The sequence below is a fragment of the Vollenhovia emeryi genome, unplaced genomic scaffold (assembly GCF_000949405.1).
Source record: "Vollenhovia emeryi isolate VEMERY1.0 unplaced genomic scaffold, V.emery_V1.0 DF939123.1, whole genome shotgun sequence".
NCBI classification, from domain to species: domain Eukaryota; kingdom Metazoa; phylum Arthropoda; class Insecta; order Hymenoptera; family Formicidae; genus Vollenhovia; species Vollenhovia emeryi.
The window spans coordinates 3,356,473-3,381,360 of record NW_011967243.1 but is presented as its reverse complement, the minus strand read 5'-3'; the positions used below and the strand labels follow the sequence as shown (position 1 = coordinate 3,381,360).

The 24,888-nt window shown below is 44.0% G+C and overlaps 4 protein-coding genes across 6 annotated transcripts in view; 2 read left to right on the top strand and 2 right to left on the bottom strand.

Moving 5' to 3' along the window:
* The window catches only part of LOC105569724 (ribonuclease P protein subunit p25-like protein), a 26,472-nt gene extending 1,584 nt beyond the window's left edge, over positions 1–24,888 (bottom strand). The window contains exon 1 of the mRNA XM_012026405.1: positions 24,697–24,888. The gene's annotated coding sequence lies outside the window, so the exon portion shown is untranslated. The remainder of the gene's footprint in view (positions 1–24,696) is intronic.
* On the top strand, positions 4,226–14,049 carry LOC105569721 (aromatic-L-amino-acid decarboxylase). 3 transcript variants are annotated; one of them, XM_012026401.1, is made up of 14 exons: positions 4,226–4,358; positions 5,660–5,865; positions 6,144–6,257; positions 6,485–6,536; positions 6,629–6,699; positions 7,480–7,722; positions 7,984–8,109; positions 8,186–8,424; positions 9,120–9,294; positions 9,369–9,534; positions 9,827–9,879; positions 9,964–10,160; positions 10,267–10,344; positions 13,058–14,049. In XM_012026401.1, the coding sequence occupies exons 2-14, from the start codon at positions 5,665–5,667 to the stop codon at positions 13,194–13,196; spliced, it is 1,854 nt and encodes a 617-aa protein (XP_011881791.1). In that variant the 5' UTR covers positions 4,226–4,358; positions 5,660–5,664; the 3' UTR covers positions 13,197–14,049. The 3 variants fall into 3 exon arrangements, with proteins under 3 accessions (XP_011881791.1, XP_011881790.1, XP_011881789.1); XM_012026400.1 differs by having other exon boundaries at positions 5,635–5,865; XM_012026399.1 differs by lacking the exon at positions 4,226–4,358 and having other exon boundaries at positions 5,301–5,865.
* On the top strand, positions 16,878–22,619 carry LOC105569722 (aromatic-L-amino-acid decarboxylase-like). Its single transcript, XM_012026403.1, has 4 exons — positions 16,878–17,056; positions 17,934–18,156; positions 19,074–20,524; positions 20,734–22,619. Exons 2-4 carry the CDS (start codon positions 17,956–17,958, stop codon positions 20,738–20,740), a joined length of 1,659 nt encoding a protein of 552 aa, XP_011881793.1. The 5' UTR covers positions 16,878–17,056; positions 17,934–17,955; the 3' UTR covers positions 20,741–22,619.
* LOC105569723 (peptidyl-prolyl cis-trans isomerase H) lies at positions 22,816–24,688 on the bottom strand. The gene has a single exon (XM_012026404.1). The coding sequence runs from the start codon at positions 24,145–24,147 to the stop codon at positions 23,593–23,595; it is 555 nt and encodes a 184-aa protein (XP_011881794.1). The 5' UTR covers positions 24,148–24,688; the 3' UTR covers positions 22,816–23,592.

The following is a 24,888-nucleotide window of genomic DNA, read 5'->3' as shown; positions in this document are numbered from 1 at the left end:
CTCATTGCAAGATAATTGACCAATTAAAAAGGACGAGTCATCGCAATGGCTGATATACTCATCGATTTGGTTTTATAAAGTAATTTAATGTCATTAAGCTTTATATGTTTACTCCTCGAGGGATTTTCACTGCACTTTAAATTATTATCAAAAAAATAAAAGAAACCGTCCGTCTAATTACGCAATAACAGAATCGTTCAAATTTTTGGTATTATTTAAAACATTACGACGATGGAGAAACGAAATGCATCCTTTTAAAATAGATTTCGGAATGACCCTTGCGAAGGCGGGGGGGGGGGGTCTTCTTTTTGTCAATAAGGTCAGCATAAATGTTAGAGGGCGTAATTTCAGAAATAGTTGAGCTGTTCTGGAAATCGAAGCGAGCAGCGGCGGTGTTTAGACACCACGTCTCTCTCTCTCTCTCTGCCAGTAGGTCATGGGTTCAGTCACAAGCATCGCCGTTTCGTTGGCGTGCCATTCGATGGAACCATTCATGGAACTTGGAACGACCTTGTATAGTCGTACGCAGAAATATTTCGCCGATTGTGACGTTTATCTGGGGCTCTCGCGCACGCAAAGGTGAAGATACGAATCGGAGAACGTTCGAGCATGTTCCCGAAACGTATTCCACAATATTTGTCATTAATTTTGATAGGGAAACATAGTTGCGATACACTGGAAAAGAGAATTTTCGCTACCGTAGCTAATCATGATTTGCTGAAAGTACTTTGCTGCGTTAACTATAAATTTCTAGAGCACAGCAAACGGTTTGCTGTCGCACTTACACTGTAAAAAAATTACATATATAATTTATTAACTTCAGCTTACAGCCTGGAAGTGGACTTGGTTTACAATATGTTCTTAACTCATTCATTCTTGCATACTTATTTCCACCCTCCCTATTTTCATCCTTGCGTGCCGCGACTAGTATTTCTAATTGCTTTATTTACTTGCTTAGTTTACTTGTATTTGAAACCTAAATCTAACAATTTTAAGCTGCCAAGTTATTAATAAGGGGAAACAGGAACAATTTAGAATTGTAAAACGAAATTATTCTGAAACGGTATTCAGTGCGGAAGAGTTGAAGACGCGTTTGAAAGTTCTGCGTAAAAAAATTACAATATTACTGCGTTCACCGGCGCGGTAACCAGTGATGGAAAATTACAGTTAGTCTTCTTTGGTTCGTTAGTCTGAACAATTCAAAATGGCGTTATCGAGCTCTTAGTGGCCGCATCAGACCCTTCCGTTGATATTACGACCCTCATTACTTCAATATTGCTCGGGCACGATCCGCGCCAATTAATATCAACGCTACCAGAGTGGCGTCCATCGAAAGTCTTGGCTTTAAGACATGTACATGTATACGTACGTACACACGCACACACACACACACACACACACTCTATATATATTTCACTGGCATTCCGAGGCGTATCGCAATGGAAAAAGCATCCTTTCCGACGTCGAAGACGAAGAACGAGAGGATGAGCTCGCCGGGTGCGGATACCAGGTGGAAAGTCCCATCAATATTTTCCAATCAACATTCGATTCCCGGCGATATACGCGAAGGAGCGGCCTCGTTCCCGCGGTGGAGACCACGAGGGGGGGGGGGGGAGACGGGGGAGGCAAGACACGGGGGACAATGCGGGGGCGCAAGAGGGTTCCAAGTGTAGGCGTATATGGTAGCGGTATGCGCGGCATAGCACGCATAGCGTCGCGACGCCCCGACGCCATATTGCATTATTAAGCACCCCCGTCGACCCGGGTATCCCCCTTTCTCTCCCGCATTCCGGTATTATGAGCGTTTTTATCCCTAAAAGGCGTGAGCGGAAGGACCGACTATCCGCCGTTGGCCCGCGATCACACCAGCTCCTGGGTTCGTTGCACCTCCCGTGTCGTACCGGCAGGAGGTTGTCCCTTCGTGGCGCGTCGTGCGTGCCCTTTGTCGAAATTACGCGCCGGGACACGCGATCCTGCGTGGAGTCGCGACGAGCCCCGCGAGAGCGTCGACGATAAATAAAAGGGACGCTCGTTTTTAATTTGCTCGTTAAATTGTTATTCAATTAATGGGACGTTGGGCTCATCTCGAACAGGATTGTCCTCGTAGCCGCGTAAGGGACTGGCGCTCGCGCCGCGAGATGAGTCGCGATGACGGTTCGAGTTAATTAATTTCGAGAATTAATGATCGTCCCTCTCGTCTGAATTGAAATGCCGCGCGATATTAAATGCGGGACAAAGAAAATTTAATTAACCAGAATTCGCTTTAATTGATGACCTAAATAGACGTATATCTTAGGGCGCGCGCGTTCAATGCAATTACTTAATCGCCCCGCGAGAAGGCGTGATTTCGCGGAATTAAATTTATTTCGAGGACCCCGAATTATATTACACCGGGGACATTTGCTTCGAAACGAAAATATATATTAATTTATCGCGCAATGAAATTCTTGGATATCGCGCTCTCCCTCTCCGGAGAGAGATGGAATCTTCAGCGAGGGAAAGAAAAGGAGGACGAAAAATGAGGGTGGGTTTTTTAAAATACGTCTCTCCAACATCGAAAATTCCATTACCGCGTTGTAAATTCAATTTCTGCGTCGCGGGTGCGATCGTCGCCGGCACCGAAATACGGCATTTATATATCAATTCCGTTGCCATCAATATCGCACGTCGGATCGTTCGGTCCGTAATCGACGAATATTCCATAACGCTTTTTAGATTAACGTTCGAGCCGCCCGGCTCTCCCCGAGCTATAATTACCACGCAAATTGACCCGGCGAGTGCCGCCATCATCGCGGCAGCTAATTTCAGCAGTGGAGAACATGAGGGATCTTATCTCGATGATGATTCCCGCCGCCGTCTCCCCCGACGCGATCGAAAGGTAGCGCGCGGCTCCGCGATATCTCGGGGCCGATTCTTTAATGCGGAGGAGGAAAGAGAGGTCAAGGATTTCCATCTCGCGTATATCTCGCTCCCAGTATCCCCGAGCGTTCCCTCTCGGCGAGAATCAACGGGCGCCTTCTGTGGCTGGCACCCTCTTAATGATGCCTACGTACCCCGCCTTTTTCCATTGTAATAAACCGCGGGTACGTCAGCATCCAATTTACTCGAGTGAACGAGGCGTCTTTACGGGGTGTCTCGAATCATCGGATGTCCTTTTAACCGCGGATCCCACGGCCGATTCCGAGGGAAGCGACTCAATGAAGATGTCGAAGCAATTTCCGAGTAATTAACGAGCGAAGATTATAGTGGCTGTTCTCCAACTATTCTAGGAGGCGAACGGTAATGAAATTAATTTTTTCAGTCAAGTACACTGACACAAAAAAGTCGCTGTAAAACTTATATCTCAGTAATCATTTTCTAGAATTAAAGTAAATTTGTTAAATTTAAAATACTTAAATCTAAAAAATGCATGTTTTAATTTGTTTATTATTTTTAATTTAAGTTAATAAGCTATTAGGAGCCACCCAATGAATAATTTTCTTGAGTAAAGTAATATCTTTTTGGATTAAGATATTTTTTTATCAGTGTAGACTTCGTTTTTACGGAAGTTTTGTAAATTAAAAATTAATAACTGATTGGCTACTAACAGTGTATCTACACAGCAGATATTTCTTATATTATACATATATTATATTTTCTATATAATTACGATGTGAGCGTCACATGCTAGTTTAAACCTGATAAGTGCCAGAAACTAAATGAACTTTAGCTCCGAATAAAATTTTTTCGCACCGAGGGGAAACTCAAATTAGAGTCACATATTTTATGCGCAATCAATACACGAAACAAATTGCTCCAGCATATATCGGAAAAGTATAATTCGTAACTAGGATAAGAAATTGAAAAGTAATGAAGCATCACTTGTCATTTGCTTCCTTTGGCGAAATAATCGTTGCAAGACGTCTCGCGCAACATCAAAGAAAGTAATAATTCCTATTCCCGGCGTGCACGTGGATCCGTAATTTGCAAGTCAATTCGCGTAATTTTCGTATAAAAATTCCTTTGGGGGTGGATAACTTGACCCTATGATCTTTGACCGAGCCCAAGGCGCCCCGTGTACAAGCGTATGCGATTGTATTGTGGGGGTGGGTGTGCGGGAAGCCGGGTGTGCGCGACGCGCGTCTTTTCGCGAATTGGCGAAGAAGTCCTGCCGAAGAAGGATGCGTTTGCGCAGGACTCGCCGATGGAATTTTGCGCCCTGGAAGCCACCGACATATATCCGCGGTGGATGGCAAACTGCCCCGGATTGTTCAGTTCAGTTCAGTCGTCATCCGATCCGACGACGTAAGCTCGAGTCGTCGGTGTGTGCATCCCGATTCTATCACGCCGTATCGTCACGTCACCGTTAGCAGCAACAGGTAGGAGAATGCAAAAGGCGTCCGGGCGCGAGGCAACCGCGAATTTTGCAAAAATCGAAATTGCGAGTGAGCCGCGCAAGTGACAGTCGCGAAATTGCGAAGCTGTGCTTGAAGGTATCAATCGAATTGTCCTCAGTCTGAGATTATTAGGTCCACTGTCGCGACGACACGTGTGAATGTGAAAAATTCGGGGGTGAAAGAAGCCCCAAGCTTCTTCGCGTAAGGTTGCCTGAGCGATCGGACAAGGCTGATATATCGAATTCGACGTCTTACGCGTCCGATTGATTTGCGATAAAAGATATCGATTCTATTTTATAGAGAAGAATAAGAATCGAATAAGTTTGTTGGGTGTAAAGAGTGTCGCGAATATCGTGGCCGGTGTGGTCAATTGATTTGCTTATTTGTAAGAAAGCACGTTTTTTTTATACACGTATAAAAGCAAGTTTATGCGGAACAAATGTTAAAATAAACATCAAGACGTAATCGATATCGCCGCAGAGCGAGTTATAACGCGTTATCTTTTCCCATACAGCACAGAAATGTAGCGAGAACTTTGCATAGGTCTTACACCGAAACATTGTGACACCGTAACGCTGTAATGTTGCAAAATGTTTCTGCAACGTTGTTGTGAAATTACGGTTACGTGTAGAATTACAATCTCTCACTGTAAAAATTATATGTTACAAGCTATTGAAAATAGTGTAACATATCTGTATTGTGTTCAGGTCCAAAAAAATTTGAAATCTATATTTAGTCTCACTTTACTTTTCTATATATCTTTGCAGAGCTTATTCGTTAAAGTCAAGAGTATCCTGTTTGAAAAAGCAATTTAATAGGGAAAACGCGCAAGCTCGCCATTTTATTCCGATACGTTTCGTTAACATTTCCTTAACAGGTGTCTTTTAATTAAAAATACTTTACTGCTGAAATAATTTTACTGCTTTACTGCTAAAATTAAAATTGATAAAAAATAGCGCCGATATATGCAATATTTGCGAAACGCAATAAAACGAAGCGCGATAAAACACAGCCTGTACTGTAGTCTATTAAGTGTGCAATAGCATTATGCCTAAAAGAAAATCATAAAGGAAATATTATATTGCTAAAAAAATGACTCGGGGACACAGAGTGAGCACATGCTGTCGGGAAATTAGGAAAATAGTGCCGATATCTGTGAAAAACAATAAAGCGCAATAACACAAGGTATATCTGTACTCGGAAATAAAATTATTAATGAAGCTACGATAATAACACAATATATATATATATATATTAGCGTATCGCGTAAAACTTGTAACAAGTCGCCATGGACATCGAGGAGTTCCGTGTTCGCGGTAAGCAGATGGTGGACTACATCTGCGAGTTCATGGGCAACATCCATACCAGGAGAGTCACGCCGGATATTGGTCCCGGCTATCTCAGGCCTCTGCTGCCACCGGAGCCGCCGAATGATCCGGAATCTTGGGACGAGATCATGAAGGACGTGGAATCGAAGATCATGCCGGGCGTGAGTATGTTCGTGGCGTCGGGAAGGGGTCCGAGGTTGAATGATATCAGAAATATTTGGTGAATTACTGCGCTTGGTCTCGATTGAAATCCCTCGCGAAATCGAACCGAACGATTTCCTCTTGCGTATTAAACCCGATCGATTCTATCAAGTTTTGTTAAATAGTTGATGTCGGATAATTATTTCTCGCGCTAAAAAATATTTCAAAATAGCGCGAGGAGTTGTATCGACTGTGAGGAAAGGTGGTTTCTATACCAGCCGGATGAACTTCCTTCCAGATCACTCATTGGCAGCATCCAAGGTTCCACGCCTACTTCCCGGCCGGAAATTCCTTCCCCTCTATTCTTGGTGATATGCTTGGTGATGCTATAGGCTGCATTGGATTTTCTTGGGTGAGTGAAAAATCTTCTCAGGCAGTCTAAGAAGCTGTATGTAAATACTATGTAAAACTATAATTAGAGAAGTCGCAGTCTAACGCGATAGAATGGCGCTCCGAGGGCGCGCTTCGATTTTTCTCACCGACATCGGCCACAATTTTTATTCCGCGTCAAATCCGCCTGACGGATCGTGTGCAATTATTTGCCTGACCTTTCCCAAAATGGAGTCTTATTTGTTTTAGGCGGCCAGCCCCGCTTGCACAGAGCTGGAAACGATAGTCTGCGATTGGTTCGGTAATTCTCTTCAGTTATATTTCGTCAGAACCTTTTGGGGACTTTGCGAACGATTGGTTTACAAAGTAATGCATCATTTTTCTGAATTACAGGCAAGGCGATTGGACTGCCTACGGATTTCTTATACTTTTGCGAAGGCAGTAAAGGCGGGGGTGTTCTACAGGTTTGAAAGATTATACGAATATTTAAAATGGTAATGTGAAGCATTCCAAGCCAATCGTCTCCCCACGTCCATCTTCAACTTCAATTTTTGGAAATGGACACCTCAATTTTCGATTTGTAATTGACAGAATTTTTGTAGACAGAAATCCCTTGCAAAGGCATTTGGAAACTGGCATGTTCGAAAAAAAAGTCAACACTCGCAATTCTTTTTAAAACATATCAAAAAATCGATCTGTCCCGTTGCATTATGCATGAAAGAATTACAATGGAGTCATCGGAAAGTGAACAGTTGAATATATGAATATTTTTTATTTTTTATCAAAACACATCAGGAATATGAATAAAATAGGAACAAAATGTGAGATACCTCGCAAAGTGTTCACTTTCCGATAATTTCTCATTTAAATATTTTTACTTGTAAAATAATGTAGACAAGGGGAATCAATGTAAAAAAAGAGACCATATCGACTGATCTCTTTCGCAAGGTCGTATCTCGATTTTACCCAATTTTTGGTGTTTCTACTTAAACATTCATTTAGGACCAGAACGGGCGTTTAAACAGAAAAACCGGAAATTGTGCGAAAGAGATCAGTTGATATGGCGTTACAAAAGAAAAAAAAAACAGGAAGATTGCCCCCTCTGCAAGGTCCGACCACGGGCACCATACTTGCCCCATAAAGAGTCACGGGGAAATTTAAAACGAGCAAGACTTTCGTCACTACCTTTAATACTTCCCAAGGGAAGAGCTCGTAACACTTGATGTGAACCACCCTGTACGCAGGGTTCAGCATCGGAATGCATTCTCGTGTGCATGCTGGCCGCTCGGGCACAAGCAATTGCGCGACTCAAGGAATCTCCAGCGTATGCACACTTGGACGAGACCGCGCTGCTCGGCAAGCTGATGGCATATTGCAGCCGGGAAAGTCATAGTTCCGTCGAGAAGGACGCGATGATAAGCTTCGTAAAGCTGCGCATACTTGAGCCCGACGAGAAGAGTGTACTTCGCGGGGACACCTTGCAACAGGTGCGTTACTGTTCTACTCATCCACGTAAATTAATTGAAATTAATATCATTCGTATAAACGTTTATATATTTTCTTGACAAGTAACGTAATTATTGTATTATTCTCAAGCTTGAAACGATGTTGAGATCGCGACATTTTCATCATAATAAAATGATAAAATTGTAAGATAAAAGCATGTATGCGTTTGTGATATTGTAGATGTCATTATTTTTCGTTCACTTCTTGCTATAATATTAGCCTCAACGTGATTCAATTGATAGGCGATCGAGAGCGACACAGCTGAGGGCTACGTTCCCTTTTTCGTCTCGACGACTCTCGGCACAACCGCATGCGTCTCGTTCGACAATCTTAAGGAAATAGGCCCGGTTTGTAAAAAATATCCAGGGGTGAGTGAAGATATGCTATACGCAGTACACGTGAAATTAATTTGTATTCTAACCGGGATCTTTGTCACGCGCGCAGATCTGGCTTCACGTGGACGCTGCTTATGCCGGGAACGCATTTATCTGCCCGGAATTGAAATACCTGATGGCCGGTATTGAATACGCCGACTCATTCAACACCAACCCCAACAAATTCTTACTGACAAACTTCGATTGCTCCTGCCTCTGGGTTCGGGACCGATTTAAGCTTACCAGCGCGCTCGTCGTGGATCCGCTGTATCTGCAGCACACACACGTGGACATGGCTATAGACTACCGGTTATATTAGTCAATCCATTTCACGGAAATATTTCAAAGTTTCGCTTTCAGATCATATACACGGGTCTTTGGAAAAGCCCGCTTTTTTTTGTCTTGTTGTAATTTCATTGTTCTGTTTGAAATCTTCAATATCTGTCGTGGTATTTAGATATTACTATTTAATTTCGTTTATAATTAATTTGTGGAGAGACTTTGACTTTCATAAAGAAACATATTTTGTAGCAATAGTTGAATCATAGTATAACTAGTAGGTCCACTCTCTGTCGGCCCCTTTGATTTCTGCGGTCCCGATCACGGTGGTATTCCGCCATTATTTTGGACGACAATCTAGCGGCGTATGTGTGGTAGTGTATCAGAGCTGCATTACCGCACAAATCACTTTTCTCTCATCTGCCCAGAACAATGTCGGACGCGCAGAAGGGATCGACGCAAAACAAAATGACGGAGTGAACCTACCAGTTATACCATAGCTGGACAGAGGACAGAGACCAATGAGAGGAAGATTGTATGCGCGATAGTGTGGCTTTGACGAGTACGTGTACACACACATGTCGCTGGATCTTGCCCGGGTGCATGGAGAAATACCACGTGATCGAGACCGCACGGATCAAAGGGATCGGCAGAGAGTGGACCTACCAGTTATACTATGGTCACACTGTGGTTCAATGGTATAAATAATCGAGTGTCTTTTACAGGCATTGGAGTATAGCGCTGAGCAGACGATTTCGCTCATTAAAACTGTGGTTTGTAATGAGGAGTTACGGGATATCCGGGCTGCAAGCCTACATCCGAAATCACATCAAACTCGCTAAAAGATTCGAGGAACTCGTTAAGAAGGATTCTAGGTTCGAAGTTTGCAACGAGGTTCTGGTAAGAGGACTTATGCTGCTCTCTATTACTATGTCGTTCCTATCATCATGTGTTTACTGCGCGGTTCATTACAGCTGGGCTTAGTGTGCTTTCGCGCTAAAGGCAGTGACAAATTAAATCAGAAATTGTTGAGCACAATTAACGACTCAGGAAAAATACACATGACCCCGGCGCGAGTGAATCAGCGTTACATAATACGTTTCGCGCTCACTGCACCTAATGCAACTGCCAGAGATGTTGGTAAATTATTTTTATAATTTTAATTTTATGAAGAGACTCATCTCCCTACATTTCTGCTTGGGGTAACATTCAAGTTTTAACTTTCTCAATACCTCAAAAGATTTTTCTGAAAGCTCTGTCGAGAGCTTTGTGATAAAGTCAGTTTAGCTCGTCAGTTCTATCTAATTGTGTATTGTGCACAAAATCTCGAATGTAAATGCATTATTTTTATTCTGCATGTATTGTCAATTCTTTTACCTTTTCGCCTTGAAGAAGTATATACGCATCGCGAATTAATTCTGTGATGTTTAAGACACGGCGTGGAGCATCATAACGGACTATCTAAGCGAATTACTAGAATTCAATGTAAGTTGGAACATAATTACTTTGATATTAATTAGAAAAAGGAGAGTTTTTTTGCATACATTATCGAGTGTTTGCGCACATTAGGACGTGATGGACGAGCTAGCGGACATTCGCGAGAAGAAGAGGAAGGCAACCTTGGAGCAGAGGAGGTCCTTCTTCGTGCGCATGGTATCTGATCCTGCGATTCAGCCAGGATTCACGAAGACTCCAAACAGGACGGGAGCCAAGCTCGACACGCAGGCGACAATCGGCGGTATTGGATCAAATACACAATCCGGGGCGTAAGATCATTTTAAATATCATCAACTATATCGGCGGTATCTTAATTTGTTTAGGATTAGACTCTGTCTAATTATAGAATACATACATGCAATTTTCTTTACTTAGGAAATCCTGGATATCTTGGCCACTTGCTTATCTCATGCAGGCGAAAGAAGCTGCTGATACAAGTGAATTATCGCTCAGGTATTTGTTCAGTTTTCCCCGACTTGAATGTTATAATTCCTGTTATTATAATTTATATTCATTTAATTATTATAATTTTATTTTAGTTGTTATAATTATATTAATATTATACTTTATGTTATAAGGTGTTGTACTGTTATGACTTCACTATATTTAAACAAAATTATTTTGTCCCTAATATTTTTATTATGTAAAAATACCATTCCTGATTTTAATGTTCATATTCAGTTTAATGTCGAGTTGACTTTTTTGTAAAAAAAAAACGCGCTCGAAAAATGTTGGAGAGTAACGAGCCTTCGTCATGGTTTTATTTTAGTCGGGCATAAATATTGAAATTTATTTTTTGTCACATTAAAAATTTTGCTCGGAACATTGCGCTATTATTTAGACGAAAACGCAATGCAATGTAACGCTCCACACTTGATGCAAAGCGATACCGATATCTGCCGCTATTATATACAAGGACAAATAGTGTCTTTCCTCTTATCGTCGTCGTTATATCGACCGCAGTATAATGACATTTGACTCCATTGAATGTGCGAGTCCGCTTCAGAATCATCCAAAGCGAAGGGCACTGGGATACGAAATGTGCCGTTATCTGTTACCTTTGCGTCCGGTCAACTTTTCCCTCCAGTCGCACACAGGGTGAAGTTTATATGTTGTTTGGTTTTTTCCCCATGAATGTGTCAGAAAGAACCTCGGATAAAAATTTGATACGAGAAAAATAGTAAAAGAGTCTTTAAAAACCAATGATAAAAGTAAAAAATTTTACTGTGCAAAAACATTTCACTATGCTGTTCAGCAAAAAAAGGCACAGGAATGAATAATCTCATGGTTTCCCATAGTTTTTGGACACTATGTGCGCGCGCATTTCTATGTTTATATATGTATGAGTGCATTCGTCCATACATACGTTTGTTTCTGTATGAATTGCAGATTGGAAACGTGGAAACCCCGCAATCTGTCAATTTTGCAGTCTTTAGTGGCTGCAAAATTTCCAATTTAAAATATGTTTTTATGGAGGTATAAGTTAGGTTTTTGTATATTCAATTTTTTTGTATACAGGTCGTAAACAACATTTCTAAAATGCTCGTCTGCTTGATTTACGATTGACGTGAGGTGCTTCTTTTTCAAATTCGAACGAAAGTCGGATGACATGATTTTCATCGATTTACCACTGTATCTTTTTTCCACGATTGCAACGTTCAGAAATCGATCTTTCTATGTTATATCGACCGAAGGAAAAATTGACAAGGCATACAAATATAAAATTTGATAGACGAGCTTGTGCGAGGTGGCTACTTGAGTCCGCAATTAAAACAATAATTTATATATTTTGGCAACCTGCAATGAATATAAGTTTACAGTAATCAGGTATTTATTCCGTGATCTTTGTGTCTTTCATGCTCTCCAATCTTATATTCTCCAAAGTGATACGTAAAATTTCTCGAGGCTTGTCCTGCGGTAAATATGTAATAAAAAGTCAAAGAAGAAATATTTCTTCACGTATATGAAGCTTATCAATTTTGCTACGGTCGATCTATGAATAATGTAAAAAAGACTTTTGCTCCTAAAATAGCATGCAGTACATGTTTACGTAAGTTAAGCAAGTATTTTAATGGCTTAACTTATGAAAATATAAAACAAATGATCTTTACTATATAAAAATATCATTTAAAAAATAGATAAAAATATAGATAACAATGCAACTATCGAAATTCATTACTGGCATTCTTATTTAGATGTTCTTACTCCTAATTAGGGGAAGTATGACGAATGATCTCATCAGGATATTGCAGTCATGGAACAAAGATACAGCGACGAGTCGATGAAAATCATGCCTTCCGATTCTCGTTGAATCTTGGAAAAAAAGAAGTACCTGCATTATGTCTATACACTATAATTGTAAATCAAGCAGACGAACATTTTAGAGAAGTCGTTTACGACGTACATAAAAAAATTAAATATGTAAAAATCCAAACTTACACACACACCTCCACAAAAATACAATATTTTGAATTGGAAAGTGGCTTGCAGTCACTAAATACTGCAAAATTTACGAATTGCACGGCCTATATTTCTAATCTGCAACTTATACAAAAATAAATATTTGTGGGCGCACGTGCTCATACATATATAAGCATAGAAGTACGCGCGCGTGCACCTTTTTATTTATCTCTCTGGAGAAATTACCTCCGTTTCTCGTACTTAAAAGAATTCTTTTCTGTTGAACGGTGCACTCTCGGAAAGGTTTTCTGTTACCGAGACAAAAAATATTCTTGACGCACTTATAGTTTCGGACAACCTCATTTAGTATAAAAATAAGACAATATCAAAATAAAATCAACAATTCTTATTCTCCTCTGTCGAATTAAAAAAAGATTGACTTACTATGTTGAGACAAGAGTAACTTTATATATTCTTGCGTTTAGAATAAATCTCCCCCCCCCCCCCCCATCTTACAACGCAGTTGGCACCACGATATTCGACAAAAGACGATACACACTATCAGTTTATTCTAGATTTTAGAATTTTTCATTTAAGATTAAAATATTCCTTTCTCTATAATGAATATGATTGGCCCTCGATCCTATTTCATGATACATCGAAGTGCAATAGCATTGGATCCGGAAATTTTTTCGTGTTATCGCTGTGCAAACATTATATCTGATATAATTCTTGCGTCACTGTTTCTTTTGGTTTTGACGCACAGATTCCGCCACTTGGACACCATGGTGCGCTTGAAGACCGGCGGTACCGGAAGTCGCCGCGGTAGCAGTAACGGATGCAGCCCGGATCCGTCCCCATCTGCCTCGCCCTCGCGGGGCAGATCGCCCAATGGCCGCGTGTAATCGCATTACATCGATCTTTTCTTTCTTCGTGCAATCTTTCCGAGGGATCGTCCGAGCGTGTAACAATCCCCAACGGATGGCTCTTTGTGCTCTAAAACCCCGTTGTGCTCCGAGAAGTTAGACGGAGAGGAAATCCGCTAGTTACAACTTTAACATCGGGAACTGATACTGCCGACAATCTCGACATTAAAGCCCACCTTAGACCGCATGCATAATTTTGACAGAGGGAAATGATTCTGTAAATTTATAAATCTGCTGCCTGATTTCGTGCGTCAAGTTGTAAATATAATTATAAATAAGAGAAAATTCTCGTGTCAAGTCTCGAATTATAATTACGCGTATATTATTAGAGACATATTATTTGGAGCCTGCAAGAATTGTTTAGGTCTTCACATTGGCATATTACATATTCTCGGAGTCAAAATCTTACGATGGATGAAGAAATGCGAATTATTAAGTCTGCCAGTTTACTCATATATACCTCAACATGCTCCAATTTTATTAGCAATGACTTCGATTCTCTATAGACGTTCTCTATATTATGAGATGTACAAAATAATATACGTAGAAATACGCGCGCGCGCGCGCAACTTTTTGTCTCTCTAGAGAAATTACCTCCGTTTTTTTAATGCTTAAAAGAATTATTTTTCGTTGGACAATGTTGTTCGCCGTGCAAAACATTATCTAATGTACGTATATTCAGATTCTGTCGCGAATTACAGATTGTCTAAAATGGGCTTGAACGAAGGACAAACTTTGCGTTAAATTGCTCACCAAGGGATAGAATCGATGAGATGTCGCCGAAATTGCGCCCCGTGGTATGTTTCGCTCGATAAGAAATTAAAATATATTTCAGTCTCAACTGTGCGTCGTTTTCTTAAACACTCCCGAACCACGAAAGCTTTAAAGGAAAAAAAAAAGAGAGACGAGCTTGAACTTAACTTGAAGGACTCAAAGAGAGATCCTGAGAATTCTTGAATGTTTCACGATAAAATTCCCCGATGCATAAAAAAGAAGGCACCCCTTTTGGTTTTAAATTCGAGATTAGGATAAAAATATAGTGAAATGTCAAGGGCGTAATACGCCGTATTATATTATTTTACAGCTTTATATAAAATTATTGAAAATCATTTGGAGCATCGGAAAAATTTGAAAAACATCCTCGCGTGACCTCGCGGGAGCAAGAGTAATATCGATAACGAGATAAAGTAATTGACTGCGTCGTATTTAGCTAGCAACAGACAGGTCGCGGCGCGAACTACGCTGTGTGCAAAACTGCAAGATGCAGATAAAGGCATATACACGTACGTACGTACAATTGGAAAAGTTGAAGTTACGCAACGTGCAATCTCCGCCGCGATCAATTATTCAACCGTTCCCTTTGTCCGCGTACACGTCTAATAAGTTGTAAATTTTCATTCGTGTCGCACGCGAGACGTGACATTCGGTGGACAGGTCCGCGACATCCTGTGCACAACCGACGGCGCTGAATTGGCTAATTTCGTTCAAGTCGCCATTGCAAATACAATGCGCGACGCACGCGAAAAAGAATTGCCGCCGATCGGGGCGAATTTTAATTACTTCTCACGCGTTCGTGAGCACCGGAGCTCTACCGGGATTCAATTCGGAAAGCGGCGGATGCGAGCAGATCATGCGTGAAGGTGGCGATGAGAAAACGAGTAGCGATCGGCCGTGTGTACGTGTGTATGTTACGAAGATTGAGCGGTGACCTGTCACCGCTTCCACGGGGTGTGTTGTAAATGTAGGTGAAGAGTAAATGTCTATTTATAAAACGGTGGAGAGACGACCGGCGGAGAGGGGACCGGCGGAGAAGAATTTACCCCCGTGCGCAGAACACGGCACACTGTATGGGACGTTTATTCAAACGGCGACCCCGCTATAGCGCCATTGATGCTGGACCGCAGCCATTGGCTCACGAATGTTCGCGTTGCAGGCATCGATTAAAAAAGAAAAAACACCGGGGGGGAAAAGAATCGATCTTGGAGGGTTTAATGGAGTTTGACTGAAAATCGTAATGAATTTTCGAACTCCTGGCTGGTAATCAAGAATGCGTTCTCGTTTCGTTACTGATACGTCGAAGGTGCGGGAAAAAAAAACAAACTTTATCTGCGCCGTGGCACAACGAATTATAATAAATTGAAAATGTGAACGAGAAAAATTGTTGTCAATTCTTTTAATTGAAATTATCTGGAATCCCGTTCAAGAGGCTAAACGGTTTGCGCAATAACGCGCAATGAATAATATATTATTCTTTATGAAAAGATTAACAAGAATGCAGACTCATTGTCGCCAGTAAATAATTAAACGACGTAGGAAATTAATATTCGACACGACTGAAAGAAAAACCCTGGCCGAGGCAATATTCTTCGCAATAAGTTTCTTTAATTAGAATTTGCCAGTCGTGTCGAATATTATTTTCCTACATTTGAAAAAAAAAAATTAAATTTCTCGCGAGACGTCAAGTCGAACTATTGATGTATTTTGTGCCACGCGCTTTAATGTCGGTTATCTTCTCCGTAGTTTGCATTTATAACGTGAAATCGCCAATATTCCAGCGTACGGTCATGGTCAGAAAGGTTGCCCGACGTTTTACAACAAGCTTTCGGAATATTCGCATGTATCATTGCATAGATATTCGTATACGTCATTCCTTTACTCTCACTTACATGCGAGAAGAAGCTAAAATCTCTCGCATGACGGACTGCATTTCCGAAATTTATCATAAAACGTCGGACAACCTTTTAGACCACGACTGTACAGAAAAGCTGGATTGATTTTCAGGTGTTAAAGGGATGCTGGAGTGATTCTGCACCTTTTGTTCCTACAAGTGTCAATTGATGAAAACATTTGTGTAATATACAAATTACGTGGCTTTTATGTACAGACCTAGTTTCCACTAATCGAATTGAATCAGAGAACAGCGTGGTATCGTTGAAATCAAATTTAGAAGTCTAACAAAAAATATATTCCTTCGAATAAAATATAGGTTCAGAGTCACTCCAGCTTCCCCTTAAATTTGTTTACCATCAATTTTAAGATATTTGTGCTGGAAGTTTCATATTAGAAGCTAAAATCTCTCGCATGAGACGGACTGTATTTCCGAAATTTATCATAAAACGACGGACAGCCTTTCAGACCGCGACTTTACAGAAAAGCTGGATTGATTTTCAGGTGTTAAGGGGATGCTGGAGTGATTCTGCACTTTTTGCACCTTTTGTTCCTAGAACTGTCAATTGATGAAAACATTTGTGCAATATACAAATTATGTGGCTTTTATGTACAGACCCAGTTTCCACTAATCGAATTAAATCAGAGAGCAGCGTGGTATCGTTGAAATTAAGTTTAGAAGTCTAAGAAAACATCTGTTCATTCGAACAAGTTGTCGGTTCAGAATCACTCCAGCATCCCCTTAAATTTGTTTGCTATCAATTTTAAGATATTTGTGCTGGAAGTTTCATATTAATAGACCGGGCGACAGTCCGGCTGCCTAGATCGGATTATCGAAGAAATCAGCGCGATGATCTAGAATGGGATGTCACGGGACAGCCTCGTTTGCGGAATTTCTTTCTCCCCGGGTCGTCCGTCTCTCTCTCCACCTTAATTTTATCTGCGTGACAGCAGGGGCGTACGGAGCCGTGGCGCGCATAAAACTGACCGGCGCTTCGGCAGGTGCTACTAGTCTCTCGTCTGACGTGGGTCGCGGCAAATGTTCGATACGTGCGAGGGAAAATCGCGCGGCGCTCGAGTTACGAGAATACGGGAGGAGCAGCACGCGCGACCGAGGGGGCCGGCTTTCCGCCAAAGTGGAGCGGCTTTTCGAGCGGTAGCGGAAACGAAACGTGAGTGGAACCGACGGGTCGCAACCAAGTCGAAACCTCCCCATCGTCGGCCGTTCGCCACTCTCGTCCGCGCTCCTTCGCGCTCCGCGCCCCTTTCGAAATCGCAACTTAGGAAAGACTCCGCGGCTCGCGTGGGACGACCTGACGTCGGCGTTTCGTTGAGGCGTAGCGATTCTTTCGGGTTGCAGAAAAGAAATGTGAACGCACCGGCGAGCCTTGTCCAAGTTCACCGATAGCCTCGTTCGCCGCTCGGACTCTCCAAAAAAATTGCGTCTCGAAATCCGTGTTTCTCTATTAAAAAAAAAAGAAATTATCTGTCGACGGAAGGGAATAAAGAAACTACGATTACAGATTTTGCGTTCTCCAGAGGTATCGTCGCTCGTGCGCCGTGGGAAACCGAAAACTCTCGCCGAGTGCCGTGAGACGCGAAAATTTAGCCGTACCCGTGCGCGACTCCTGCGCGCCCAAACTCCCGCGTCCCCCGCAATATTTATCACGTGGCACCTCGTGTGTAATTAATTCGACACACGAGCGTCCCACGGCGTGCACTTTCATAATACTTTTGCGGATTATTATTAGCCGCGTCCATCGATATCACGTTTCCTTTTGCTCGAAGGAATTAACGCGCCGCGAGGAATCCTCTCGCAGAAGCGCGGAGGAATTGATCCTTTTCTAAAGCAAATATAGGAGGATAAGAGAGAGGCGCGTCGGCGCGCCGATAGGGAACGTTTTTAAAAAGGCAAAGAGAGAGAGACGAAAAAAAAAAAAAGGAAAGTCACGAACGCGTGTGCGACGCGTTACGTCGCGTTCGTGCCTAATCGGGCACGGTGTGCTTGCCACGCTCTGACGCTTCCTCGCGAAAATCGCTGCATTCCAGCCCGGGGTACTCTGGCATCATCATGAACATCGATGAATTTCGCTCGCGCGGCAAGGAGATGATCGAGTACATATGCGACTACATCCGCACGCTGGAGGGCAAGAGGGTGACGGCGAACGTCGATCCCGGCTACCTGAGACCCCTGCTGCCGAAGGAGGCGCCCGTCAAGCCGGAATCATGGGACGCCATCATGATGGACGTCGACGGCAAAATAATGCCCGGAGTGAGTTTGCGGTCGTAACGGGTTGCCGCGATTATCGATCCCCCCTCTCCCTCTCGCTGTCTCTTCTCCTGCCATTGATTTCAACCCCCCTTTTTCCGATATAAATAATGCTCGTGCACGTGAAAGACAGAGAGAGAAAAAAAAGAGGAATAGATAAAAACCTCTCCTTCCTCCCCGTCTTGGCGGCGCGCAAAACTGATAACGTGACGTTCGGCGGACGGAGCGGCCGGATGGATGCCTTTTGCGACGCTGCGGCGCTCCTCCGGGCGCGCTCTCCTCGCGGGAACTCGAGGAGAAGTTAAGGTCGGCCCGTGACGTAAAATGTTTGTGACGCAACGCGTGTTATGTAAATCCCGCGAGGGAACAATATTTTCAACGAATAATAAAGGTGTCTCGGTAAATTAACGACACTCCGCTCGCAGGATACCCTGTGCCAGACATCACTACAGCGACTGTAGTGATGTCTAGTGCAAGGACGCGGAGATTTCGTTAACTAAAGACGCCGTCTCGTGTTCGAGAAAGGGCGGGAATGAAGGCGATCTCGTGAATTGAGGATCGCCCAATGTGATAGAGAATGTTTAAAAATAATTAGATTGGAGCGATCGGTCGGTTGAACAACTGAAGGACGGTGACCACGTCACGGCATACCGATCTCCGTTTCCGACGGAGATAACGGCACCTGAGAATGACGCGTCCGCGACGCGGGACTTTTCCACAAACGCGCGCCAAGTTCGTTCTTAATCCAATGCAATGTTATCGCGGTGACAATGAAAGTCTCGGCGTTGTCAACGCCGGCATTTCCGCTGTCCATTCCGTTGTCCCGTTCCATTCCACTCTCCCCGCGGATAAATCAATTTCAGAACATAAAAGTAGGTTACCCGACTTGCGGCTGTACGCGGGGACAATGCTTTTTACAGATCACCCACTGGCAGCATCCGCGATTCCACGCCTACTTCCCGTCCGGCAACTCGTTCCCCTCGATCCTGGGTGACCTGCTGTCGGACGCGATCGGCTGCATCGGCTTCTCGTGGGCGGCCAGCCCGGCTTGCACCGAGCTCGAGACGATCGTGCTCGACTGGTACGCCAAGGCGATCGACCTGCCGACTGAATTCCTGTCGGAGCAGAAGAACGGCGGCGGCGTGATCCAGGGCTCGGCCTCCGAGTGTATTCTGGTGACGATGCTGGCGGCGCGGACCCAGGCGATCAAGAAGCTGAAGGAGCAGGAACCCAATAAGGAGGACTCGGCGTTCCTGCCGAGACTGGTGGCCTACTGCTCCACGGAATCGCACTCGTGCGTGGAGAAGGCGGCGATGATAAGCCTGGTGAAGCTCCGGGTGCTCGAGCCGGACGAGAAGGCCGCGTTGCGCGGCAAACGGCTGGAATCTGTCATCAGGGAGGACGTGGCGAGCGGCCTGGTGCCGTTCTACGTGTCCGCTACGCTCGGCACCACCGGCTCCTGCGCCTTCGACAATCTCGTCGAGATCGGGCCCGTGTGCAAGCTGTATCCCAACGTCTGGCTACACGTGGACGGCGCTTACGCCGGTAACGCCTTCATATGCCCGGAGATGAGGCCGTTCATGGCCGGCATCGAGCACGCCGATTCCTTCAACACGAATCCCAACAAGTGGTTGCTGGTCAACTTCGACTGCTCCTGCCTGTGGGTGCGCAATCGAGTCAAGCTCACGTCGGCGTTGGTCGTCGATCCGCTTTACCTTCAACACGCTCGCTCGGGCGAGTCGATCGACTATCGCCACTGGGGTATCCCGCTCAGCAGACGATTTCGAGCGCTCAAGCTCTGGTTCGTCATGAGATCGTACGGCATCAGCGGCTTGCAAAAGTACATTAGGAATCACATAAGGCTGGCCAAGAGGTTCGAGACGCACATGAAGAAGGACAGGCGTTTCGAGATCCTCAACGACGTGCGGGTCGGCCTGGTGTGCTTCCGACTGAAGGAGAGCGAGGAGATGAATCAGGAGTTGCTGGCTAACATTAACGCGTCCGGTCGGCTGCACATGATACCGGCACGGGTGATGGGCAAGTACGTCCTGCGTTTCTGCGTGACGAAGGAGGACGCGACCGAGGAGGACATCGATTACGCCCTCAGCGTCATCGAGGAGCACGCGACGGAGGTGATGCTGGCGCACTACGAGGGCACGGAGGACGAGTACAGGGCGAAGGGCCCGAAGAGCCCGGCCGCCCTCGACAAGAAACTCGTCCGCAAGTTCAGCTTCACCAGGAGCGTTACCAGAGACGCCTACAAGAGATCCATCTCCAAATCTAGCCTGCACGACGGCGCGACGCCCATCATGGTCGTCGACGATAACTCGCAGGTCGACGCCATCGACGATGACCGTTTCTGCAACAGCAGGTAGATCTCTCCGAGCCCCTGGGCCGAAGCTCATACTTTCACCGAGATTTTCATTAGCGCATCCGAGATGCTTCACTTCCATTCTTTGTTTTGTCTTCTCCATTGTATCTTTCATAAATCCTGTTTTCGTCCTTTTAAATGTGACTGGGTCAGTTTCTCCCGCTGCCACAATAATATGATAATAATTATCGAGGAAATATTGATTTCAGATCGTGACGATGTCGATGACGGTCCCCGGCGCCGACTCGGGACGACGTAGATGATAATAAAAAGGGTCCTCGCTACACGGCCGTGTGATGCGGGACTCGGACGGCCCACCGTCGTCAATTTACTGACTCCCGAAGTCGCGTTTGTTGATAAAGGACCGGCTACCACCGATTTACATCGCCACGTAAGTGTTTAGCCGAATTTTTCGTCTCCGATCAAGTCCGCTGGACGCCCACCTCGAGACAGTCGCTCGTTTATAGACGACGGATCGGTCGTACATTGTCTCGAGCACGAGCGATTCTTCGTGGCGACGAAATTGCGTCGAATGGCACACGGAGGTATCGAGCCAAGTTTTGCGACAGAGCGTGAGATTCTCAAGCACATTTTAGACAGCTCGTAATTCGCGACAGAGTTTCGGCTTAAACAATTTAATTACGAACGCACGCGTATAATGCGAAAGAGAAAGCATCCGACTAGCATAGGCTTTTTTTATTACGATCGAGTTTTTATAGGGATTCGAGATTTTTATTAAAATTATAGAGGTAGAATTTTGCCGCACATGGAAATTCTGTCCCGAATTACGGACGGTCTAAAGTGGGTTTTAGAGGCGGCTGCGCGTATAGTTAACGTAGTCGTTTGATCTATTTTGGTATATACATATATATATGTATGTATATATATGTCTGTATAAGCGATAGAGATGAATCGATGTACATATGTAATACGTGATAATGACTGCCGATGTACGCACGGACTCTAATAGTTTTATATAAAATGCTAGTGAATAATTAAAGTGTATCGATCTCAATAGATTTACAAGTGAATTAATAGCAGACGACTATACTGGTCCCAGTGTACACCAGATATGTCAGAATTCTATTTTTCTTTTTCGCTAATACTATAACCGAAACTGCGAAGAGAGAGAGAGAGACGCGTCAATGTGGACACATCAGTTACGCTACATTTAGAAGATACGTAGATGCGCGATACAAAATCTCGATTAGAAGAGAATCGATCAGTTGATGAAGACGTGTTGCTTAACGTAGTGTCGTTACTGATTAAAACTCGATACGTTATGATAATGTGATATCCGACGATCCATAAGAGACACCCAAAATTGCAAAACGATTTACAACTGAAACAAAGTCTATACCACATCTTGGAGACGCTGTATAGTGGAGTAAAATTGTATTAGAACTTCAGATACACGTGGATATAGTGGACGTCATTAATTCGTATAATTGAGTGGACAATTGCATGATGGACGTCGCATCGACCAATAAGAATAGATTTTTAATTTAGTTATAGACGATAATCCTAATGGAGATGAGAGAAAATCGTGAAATAATACTTAGGAAGGACGGAACGCGCTTGCAAACTTAAAGATCTCACGATTCGGATTGATTAAATTTATGGGTCGATGCTAATACGAATATATCTGTGTACGTGTACGTTTGTCTTTAATAACTCGCTCCGATTTATAAAAATCAATTTCAATACGTACAAAGGTAATACAGGAGAATTACCCGATTACATTAGAACTTCACGAACGTGATAGAATGATTATGAAGTATTTATTTCATATGTACAGATGTTATAATAAAATTAAAGTTCGTAAGACAACTGAACTTTCTGTCAACCTCGGCTCCCTTTAATTTTAATTATAGACCCCTTTTAATAAAGCATTGTTACGGATTCGCCCCTCTGTCGAGTTGTTTGGAGACTCGCTGATATTAACACAGATAGAAGAATGACTCTGAAGTCACACAGTGCACTGATATCCCCTAAGATATTGCTGCCTTATGCTTTATTCGGTCGAAACGAGTTTTTTTTTACTGCGGAAGACCCGAAGAAGGGTCGAAACGTTTGCGCTATTTTGATTTGAGAAGAGAAATTTTGATTCTATGTTGTGAGAATTCCGTTCATTTTGTGGCTCGCACTGGCACTGTCTCCTTTCTACATATTTTCTTTTTGGGTGCCTTTACAACACTTTGGAATATTCCTTTTAATAAAATTCCCTCTTTAGTAACTAAATTAATTGCGTCAAGTTGGTGGAGATTCAGCCCGCTTTAAACGATTAATAATTTGCTTCGGAGAGAAGTCTATCTTCTAACTTTATTCGCCATTGTGAATAGCACATGTGTGCAAGTGATAAAATTCTATTCTGAATTTTAGCACAAATTATAAAATAACCATCAGGTACATTGCAGTTATGTTACAATTTCTCACTCAACGATGCAAGTGTAATATAACACATGTGTATAAAATAACCCAGCGAACACCGAGCAGCAGTTACATTGCATTTACATTACATTTTACATCGTCGAGTGAGAAATTTTAACAAAATTGTAAATGCAATATAATTGACGCTCGGCGTTTTACCGGGTAGTATAAAATTAACTTTGTTTTGTTATACTTAGAAATTTATCTGTTAAACGCGTATCTGATTATGCGATGCATTATTTTCTCTTTCTGAGAACATTTCGCTTCTGGGAGGCTGTTTCAAACATAATTTACACCTGCAAATCTTGTATATATCAGGGAGATATTAAACATATATCGACAAGTGAGAACAATTAACGATAATTTTACATGTATATCGTCAAATGTCTGCACGATTTATTAAGTATACATGCAATGTTACTGTAAAACTTGGAATCGTACACTAAGCTAAGTACAAAATACTGTATGGAGCATCGCTCAAAGTGTAAAACTTTATTTCTAATCCCAAGTAACAGCAATCTGTTAGTATACTACGAAAACTGTATTCTGACGGTATTTTGTTGAAAAAAAAAAATAGATATGCGCAGATGCAATTGTCTCCCAACAGTTCATACGCGGACCTAGAGAAATGCTTGTCGCTACATCTGCCCGCACTGGGATATCGTCACGGGTATCTTTGGTTTGTTGTTCGGCCCGGTGGGCACGTTCTCCACTTTCCTCATGACGAGGAGGCCGTCGATAACTCTGCCGAAGACAACGTGCTTGCCGTCCAGGAAGTTGCACTTGGCGCACGTGATGAAGAACTGGCAGCCGTTGGTGTCCTTGCCGCTGTTGGCCATGGACAGCAGGCCGGGCGAGTCGTGCTTGAGCGCGAAGTTCTCGTCCGGGAAGGTGCCGCCGCTGTAGATGCTCAGCACCCCGGTGCCGTCGCCGTTGACGAAGTCGCCGCCTTGTATCATAAAGTCCTTGATCACCCTGTGAAAGATGGCACCCTTGAAGCCGAGGGGCACGCCGTCCCTCCTGTACTCGCCGGTGCAGAACTGCCGGAAGTTCTCCGACGTTTTCGGGCAGACGTCCTCGAACAGCTCGAAGATCATGCGGCCTATCTCCGTGGTGCCCACGGACACGTCGAAGAACACCACCGGATTGTTCGGGTTTCGCAGCTGCGCCTGAATCTGATTCCAAGTAGGCATGTTCGCAGCCCCTGTGTGTGTCCTCAATTAATTTACCGCGAATGCCTATCGCAGAAATACTCCGGCAGCTCTTGGCCGAACGTGGCAGTGGAACGCGCGTCACAGGGAAACGTTCCTCACCGTCTGTGGAGTATCGATGCGGCCGGCTTATAGGTTAGATTCCCTCCGGGATGGATTTTGCGGCGGGAGACTCGCGCGAAACGCCCGACGACCGCGGGCCGGCGTTTCCGGGTAGCTGATGACGAGCCTCGCGTTATAATCGGCGAGATTGAAGAAATATTTTCGCGCTAACGCACACCTGTCGGCGAGCCTCGAGCCAGCGCGCGACACCGGCGGCACAGAGCGAATGGAGGTTAGTGCACGTCGCGACGCGCTAATTTCTTTGACAATCACAAGTCGCTCGCTCTCCGACGAGCCGCGCGGCCTGTGTTATCACGGGACGATTACGACGGTTGCAACAACTCGCTAACAGCACGAAGCGGCACGGCCGCCTGGACGCGTGGAAAACGTGAGTTTTCGCGCAGTGGCGCTCATTTCCGCTCGACTCACCTCACTCGGCGACGGATCCCGGCGGCGACGCGAATCGGACTCAGCGACGCGGCGTGTCTCTCGCTTACCCCAGGCGTTCCCGCGGCGACTCGTGACGACAAATGCTCGGCGAGAATTGCCAGGAACCCGAAATCAACGGCCGCACCGTTCGAGGAAAAACTTCCGCGCGCTCACGCACTGGTGCTCGCTGCC